General features: G+C 35.9%; 1 protein-coding gene across 1 annotated transcript in view; it reads right to left on the reverse strand.

Annotated features, from left to right (window-relative positions):
* Positions 1-8543, reverse strand: part of ARHGAP44 (Rho GTPase activating protein 44) — a 271202-nt gene that overhangs the window by 255568 nt on the left and 7091 nt on the right. The window contains exons 3-4 of the mRNA XM_053710111.1: positions 7456-7524; positions 2678-2759 (exon numbers count right to left, since the gene is read on the reverse strand). Of these exons, the coding sequence (XP_053566086.1) occupies positions 2678-2759; positions 7456-7524 (151 nt within the window). The remainder of the gene's footprint in view (positions 1-2677; positions 2760-7455; positions 7525-8543) is intronic.

Consider the following 8543-nt stretch of genomic DNA (forward strand, 5'->3'; position numbering starts at 1 on the left):
TGTTATAAATGCCATGGTCATGCAAAATAGCTTCTTATTTTTGTTTTTAGGTAAGAAGGAAGTGCTTGGTTAACACGGTTCCAGAAGATAGTTAACCGCACCTGCAGGGTACAATTGCTGTACTATCATACTTGAAATAAGTGGTCTACGATATAAAGTCACTTTCTATGCTAATATGGGTGTCTTTCTCTATCCCTCTATTCCTCGCTCCCCTACCTACCCTTAACCCATCTATACCTCCCTCTCTTTCATTACTTTTCTTATCTCCGCTCCTCTTAATCCTCTTAGACACTCATATCCTCTGGTCAACATTTAGTCGCCATTAAATGTTTCCTTGTGTTCACCACACAAAAAGTAGTCCATGGATTTATCATTTACTTGTGGGATACAATACCAAAGCTACAGGACACGGATGAACGGGAGGGACAAGACAGATGCCTAAACAGAAGGCACCATTGCTTGAAGAACTTTTCTCCCAAAAATAGCCTCCGAAGAAGCAAAAGTATCAAATTTGTAAAATTTGGAAAAAGTATGAAGGGAAGACCAAGTCGCAGCCTTACAAATCTGTTCAACAGAAGCATTGTTTTTAAAAGCCCATGTGGAAGCCACCGCTCTAGTAGAGTGAGCTGTAATCCTTTCAGGAAGCTGCTGTCCAGCAGTCTCGTATGCCAAACGGATGATGCTTTTCAGCCAAAAAGAGAGGTAGCCGTAGCTTTTCGACCTCTACGTTTTCCAGAATAGACAACAAACAGAGAAGATGTTTGACGGAAATCTTTATGTAACAGACGCTCCTTCTTAGAAGAAGGGTTAGGACACAGAGAAGGAACAACAATTTCCTAATTAATATTCTTATTAGAAACAACCTTAGGAAGGAATCCAGGTTTGGTACGCAAAACCACCTTATCAGAATGGAAAACTCACTTTCACTGAACAAAACTGGACAGACGCGATTACCCATACAAAAATCTCCATTCACAACCCTCTTTGAGCTATACTACAAACTTCTTACCAGATGGCATAATGTTCCCCTCAAATTACATAAGATGTTCCCCGACTCCTCCCCTCTTTGCTGGCGAAGGTGCCTAAAGACAGGGGACCCACTTCATATTTGGTGAACATGCCCAGTCCTCAAACCCTTTTGGACCAAATTACAAAACCTCTGTCTTTCACTGCCTAAACGTACTTTATTAATATTGATTTTAATGGCAGCGAAACTTGCTGGAAAAAACTGGAAAAAACCTAATGCACCGCAGTGGCATCCCTTGGGCCACCATATAAGTTATCTGAAATCCATGGAGAGCTTTGTTTACAGCTCTCAACAACAACTCAATTTGTACACACAGATTTGGGAACCAAGGGATTCTCTGGGAGAAAAGAAAATCCTCTCTTTTTGAGGGAAAGGCCCACTTGGATACAGATGGTGTGACATTGGCACTGCTCCCCCCCCCTTTTTTTTGTTCTCCCTACCCTCTTCTCCCCCTTCTCCTTTTCTGTCTCTCTCTCTCCACCCTTCCCTTAGCCCTACTGATTCCACTGTGAATATTTTAGATTATAAACTCACATATCTCAACGTACACTGGCCCACTTGTGGCCTTCAAACCTTTACCATATATTAGACCTTCTAAAATAACACTACCCCAGGGATCTTAAGCCTTGGGCAGGCTGATCCCAACATGCAATCTGGGGAATTAACACTCAATCTGATGTGACATAGAAATGCATAGTGACAAAATGTTGGTGTTGTTACCTTAGGTTTTATTAAAGTTATATTTCGATCTTTGTTATTATAGATTGCAAACTATGCGGCAACAATGTATTTTTCAATCCTGATAATTCTCTGTTAATAGTGTCTTAGAATGCCACACAATTGACTGGATATGTTCATTAGTGCATACTCGTGCATTCTAATAGCGCTTAATCCGCTATTGGCCTTGGACTTTTTAATCAGAACCTTTTGCTATGAAAGGGACCTTTGTTGGACAGAGATATTTACACTACATCTGACTATTGTTTCTATCTTGATTGTAATCTACTGATTTGATTTGAATTGTTGTGCTTGTTTGCATAAAGCTTAATAAAAAATATTCAAAAAACAAAAAAATAGGGGTCTTGGGGGTCTCTAGGACTTTTTGATGGGCTGTTATCTGTGACTAGAGACCCAGTTAGTTCCCAGTAGTGCACTGCTGCTCCCGAGCCTATGTAGGTATGCTTTTAAACAAAGGATAGCAAGAGAATGAAGCAAATTAGATAACAGAAGTAAATTGGATGGTTTTTTTTAAATTGAATGCCCTATCTGATTGTTAAAGTTTAATTTTGACTTTATTGTCTTTTTAACATTTGCATTTTTTCCTATTTGCAGTTTTCATAGAGTTGGAAATAAAACTTGAATATTATCTTTTGTTTTGATTCTTATCAAACAAAATTGACAAAAAGTCAACTGGGTCTCAGAGGTTCTGAAAATGTAACTTCTAAATCAGGATTTAAATTAATGTCAGCAACGCAACATTACAGAGATACTCGAGAGTAATGACTATCTGTTCGTCACCTGATTCTTGTGCGACACCAATGTGATAGATTCAGACAATATTGCAATAAGTTTACTGTAATAGAAATCGCATATTTTTTTTTATGAAACAGTTACAAAATAGAATGAAACCACTGAATCTACATTACTCACCTTGCTGAGCTTTGATTTGCGGTAAGACCGCCTGCAGTAAAGCCAGGGACTTCCGATGATATTCTGCTTGAACTTCTATTAGCTACAAGGTGACAAGAGGACACTTTCATCATCACAAGACTCACACATGATAATATCCTATAACACGTGTTTGCTGTAAATCAGATCCACATATCGCACTAGCTCAGGTAGCGCAGATCTCTACCATGGGGACAGCTGAGCTTTGTAGACACTAACATTTATATTACTTAAGAATGGATAAATGTATTTTCTGCTGTATTCTATACATTTTTACCAGCATGGTAATAATTGAATATTATATAGACTGTTCTCTGTCTGATGTTTCTTACCTCTATATCTTCCTGTGTCTTTAACTGATACAACTTGTGACACAGAGAATAGCATAATATACTTTGTAACAATATATGATTTAACCTATGTGCTATTGTTTTGTTTTCAAATTAAAGATATAAATGTTACAATTCTGTATAATTTCTCACATAAAGGCCTAGATAAAAGTGGCGCGCTAACTGTTGTGCACAAGTGATACTGGCTTTTTATTGCGGAAATAGTGCATGTATCACAATTGAAAGAAATCGCACAATTGAATTTTATGCTTGTCGGGTTAGCGCTACTGAAACACACGTAAAGGATAGTGCTTTAAAAAAAGTTTCACCAAACACAACATAAATACATTTTAAAAAATAGTTACACTCATATAAACTATCTGATAAAAATTATTCATATAAATGTAAAAAGAAAAAAGTTGTAAGGGTCAAAATGTATATGGGTAAGGTGTTTAACTGCAAAGGGCTATATTGTATATATATGTAGTTATACATGTCTAAATATGAGTATGTATGTATGTATGTATGTATGTATATATACTATATATGCATATATATATATATATATATATATATATATATATATATATATATATATATATATATATATATATATAAAACACAGAAGAGGACTGCACTCTCATACCGGACCGGGAACACATCCCATGACCCTGTAACATGCTCAGCCCTGGGTGCTCACGGGCACTCACAGGAAGCTGTGCTGTCCCCAGAGTCACAGGCAGTTAACCCCAGACAGGTCTGGGTGCAAGAACCATAGGGAAATTACAAAACAAAATTAATAAAACACACAGAGAATGTCCAGCACTCACTTACAAGCTCTCAGCTAAGATTTAAAAGCAAAAATGGAAAGGTTAGTTACAGCATCTGGACAAATGGGACAAGCCCAGGTACCACATCAAGGTCCTTTCCAATACCTGGGACCCTAAAACAGCCACACAATGCAAGCTCTCAAATTCAAACAAACTGGGAACAGGGGAAGGGTGCACAGGCTTATGTAATCACCCGAGACATATACAAAACACGGAAGAGGACTGCACTCTCATACCGGACTGGGTACACATCCCATGACCCTGCAACATGCTCAGCCCTGGGAGCTCACGGGCACTCATAGGAAGCTGTGCTGTCCGCAGAGTCACAGGCAGTTAACCCCAGACAGGTCTGGGTGCAAGAACCATAGGGAAATTATAAAACAAAATTAATACAACACACAGAGAAAGTCCAGCACTCACTTACAAGCTCTCAGCTAAGATTTAAAAGCACAAATGGAAAGGTTAGTCACCGCATCTGGCCAAATGGGATGGATGTGGTACCTGGGCTTGTCCCATTTGGCCAAATGCGGTAACTAACCTTTCCATTTGTGCTTTTAAATCTTAGCTGAGAGCTTGTAAGTGAGTGCTGGACTTTCTCTGTGTGTTGTACATATATATATATCTATATATCTATATATATATATATATATATATATATATATATACTGTATATGTCTGTACATATGTATTTATGTGTTTTACTGTATATTTACTGTACATATTTAACATTCCAATAATCTTCACATACAGGATAATGTAATTTTTATTGTAAAAACATATTTCTATATATCTGTATATACCTATACCTGTATATCTATTCCTATAAATATATAGGTATAGACATCTATTTTACATAAACATTATCACATATATAGAGAAATATGTATTTAATAACACTAATTACATTTTTGTAAAGAACATAGGAATGTAAAATATGCTTAACAAACATTGGGGTTTGTGATTTAGGTCTTAAGCGGTGTCGGGTTAGCGCACATGAGAATCACTAACCTCAATGCGTGCTTGAAATATTAAAAAATATTAATAAAAATGATTACAAATTATTATACACACTATAAAATATATATATATATTCTATGTATTACTTAGAATTTTTTTATAGTGTGTATAATAATCTTTAATAATTATTAATATATTTTTAATATTTAATATTTCAATAATGTGCACTGATGTTAGCAATTCTTCATGTGCGCTAAACCGACATTGCGTTACATCTAAATTGCAAACCCTGATGCGCGTTATACATAATTTACATTTCTGTTTTTCACGTAGATTTTTTTTAAAATTTTTAACATGATATATATATATGTGTGTGTGTGATAATGTTAATGTAAAATGGATATCTATACCTATATGTCTAAAAATGACATTGTTCTGTATGTGAAGAACATTGGAATGTGAACTATTTCTAACTCCTGTCGGGTTAGTGCACGAGCGATAGGTGTTTTTTTTTCTGCGCTCTCCACTGACTTCTAAGGGGAGAATACGTCAATGTGGTCGCGATATTTAGTTAGCGCGAGTCGGATTTCACTCGATCGCAAACATTTTACTTTCAAATTGTAATACGCATGCAACCTGAAAGTGAAAATAGCGTACCACTTGTAATGTGGCCCAAATTGTATTCTCTTTTGAGAAAGAAAAAGCCTAATACAATGCTTAACCAGTAGTGCGGCTCTTTAAATAAATAACCCTACATAGAACTCTGGTTTCAAAGGGGCACTAAAACAGTGGGCTAGATTACGAGTGGAGCACTATCGTTTGCTTGCCAGCAATATCGCAATACAAGGCTGTTTGAAAGTAAATGCAAACACATGAGCGCAATCGCGATTTACGATAGAATGACTACCGTGACCTCAGAGCTTTGGTTAACTGTGAATCAAAAACGTGTCACAAAATACATCAAAAACATTTAAAAGTAAAGTTACACTCATAATAACACTGTAATAAAAATTATTTAAAAAAACTATTGCATAAAAAAGTTATAAGGGCTCAAAGATATGAAGTCTCATGTTAGGAAAGGACTGCAAAGGGTTTTAACATAAAGATACATACATATACATGTCTAAAGATGTATACAGTATATATATATATATATATGGGTGTATTTATGTGTGTATATATGTGTTTACAGACATATAAACACATACAAACACATACAAACATATGTACACATATATAGACATATACATAAGTGCATTGGAGCCCTTTGCAGTCAAGTAAATGAAAACATGAAAAAGCATATTTATGCAATATTCATATTTAATAAAGTGTTATACTGTGTATTTACTATAAATATTATACATTCCAATGTTCTGCACATAACAGAATATGTTCTATGTATTTTTAAACAGATATTCACACACATATACTGTATATATATACAGTATATATGTGTGTGTATATATAGCTATAACTATATATAAATATATATATATATATATATATATATATATATATATATATATATATATATATATATATATATATATATATATATATATAAAACAAAGAATGCAGGAGGGCACTCACAGGTCTTTCAAATGTAGAAATATTGTTTATTCTTATAAATCACAACATGAAAAAGTCGACATTTTGGCTGTGTCACTCCGATCCTGAATGGCGGCGTGAACAGACGTTTTTTCTGTTTTTTGCTAAGATTGTCTTGAAAAAGGCTGACTTGATCAGCTGAAACGTCGACTTTTCCATGTTGTGATTTATAAGAGTAAAGAATATTTCTACATTTGAAAGACCTGTAAGTGCCCTCCTACATTCTTTGTTTTATGTGATCATTTGAGGAGTCACCTGGGCAATTTGACTACAAGAGTTGAGTGAGTGCATTTTGTACATGGATGATATATATATATGTGTGCAAAAATCCATCAGATATATATAAATATCTCTTTAAGATTAAACAGAACATATTCTGTTATGTGCAGAATATTGGATTATGACATATACAATATTGTCATCTTCTTATGTTGTGCTTTTAAATAACCGTGATCGTGTTTACATGACTTGTGGGTGTTAGTTTTTTTTTAACTCTTCCAGCTCTATTGAAGTCTATGGGGGAAATGCAATTTTGCGTTCAGAACTTTTCAAAGTGTATTTGTTACTGCTACGTTGGAAATGTGAGAGCACAAACTTTATACTTTCAACTCGTAATACGAGCGGCAAAAAATTACTTCTTACGGTTTTAATGCTCAACTGCGAGCGCAAATTACTGCTCCACGCGTAATCTAGTTCTAATCTAGTTCTAAATAAAATAAAATTCATGCACCTCCCTCTAATCATGGGTGCTGCTATTATGGAACTTAGGTTACAGTGCAGGTATCTGTAGGGGAGGTGCTGCACAGAGCTAGATTTCAACATGGCAGCGCCAATGACTAGAGGGAGGCGATGCTTATAATATGTATTTAAAGTTGAATTTACGTTTAATAGACTCCTTTTGATTTGTGTGACAAATTCACTTTAAACTTCTACCTACCAGATAGGGCAGTAATGTATTGTGATATAAAGCATTGCAGATTCCTTTGGCAGTCGAGAGGTTAATTTCCTGAGCTCAGAGGGTTCGCATCTCACTTACCGTTTCAAAGTAGTTTGCATAGTCTAGTTCTTTGGCCACAAAGCTGTACATATCTGCCGACAGCTGATCCTGTAAACACAACACAAATGAAATCAGTCGGACACAGGACAAGAGTTTTATTGTTTGGTGGGAAACCATACGTTAGTAGTGAAGAATATCACATCAACAGTCAGAGTTTGTATGTTTTAAACACATAAATGTGATCATAAAGAGACATTGTAGTGTCAAATTGTTTAAAGGGACAGTCTACACCTTAGTCATCTTAAAGTGTTACCTTAGAATAAGCTGCAAATAGCCTCCTGCACCTTATCTATTATATGCAGCAGGAATGGTAAAAACGTTATTTTAAAATAAATATTGTTTCTGGTCACTATGATATGGCTGCCAAGCTTTGCCCACTGATGGCATCATGATCTGGGCTGTATATGGCATCCAATCACAAAAGGCTCACAAGTTGGATTCAACAGACCGTCAATGCTATTCAGTAAAGTGTCTAGTTGTAACCCAGATCGTGATGTCATCAATAGGCGGAGCATGGCAGCCATTTCAAAGTGGCCAGAAACAATATTCTTTTTAAAATATCTGTTTTACCATTCCTGCTGCATGATAAGGAAATGAGTGCAGGAGGCTATTTGCAGCTTAATTTAAGGTAAGACTTCAAGATGAAAAAGGTGTAGACTGCCCCCTTAATATGTTCCCGGCGGGCCCTTTTACCTGCTGGAGGGTATAGCTGTTTTTAGCCTGTTGAAACCACCAACTATGCAGAAAGTATCAGTACAGCAGTATTTTCTATAGAAAATCTATGCAAACAAGAGGCAGTAGCAGAAATCAACCCCAGTGGAAGTGGAAGAGCAAGCCCAGCGTATCTAAACTCCCATCAGCTACTTGCCTGACTGCATTGAACCATTAATGTTTTCCCATTGAATAAAATGCACCGGAGATTGCACATTTAGGTTTATTCTAGCATCTGTACATAAGTATTGGCCTTTGTGTATAGAGAGAGATTAAATAAGGAGATCTGCTCTTACTGCAGGTTCAGCCCATTTGAAAGGACATGTTCTTGAGAACAATGGGCTGTTATTTAAATG

Source organism: Bombina bombina, chromosome 1 (genome assembly GCF_027579735.1).
Source record: "Bombina bombina isolate aBomBom1 chromosome 1, aBomBom1.pri, whole genome shotgun sequence".
NCBI classification, from domain to species: Eukaryota; Metazoa; Chordata; class Amphibia; order Anura; family Bombinatoridae; genus Bombina; species Bombina bombina.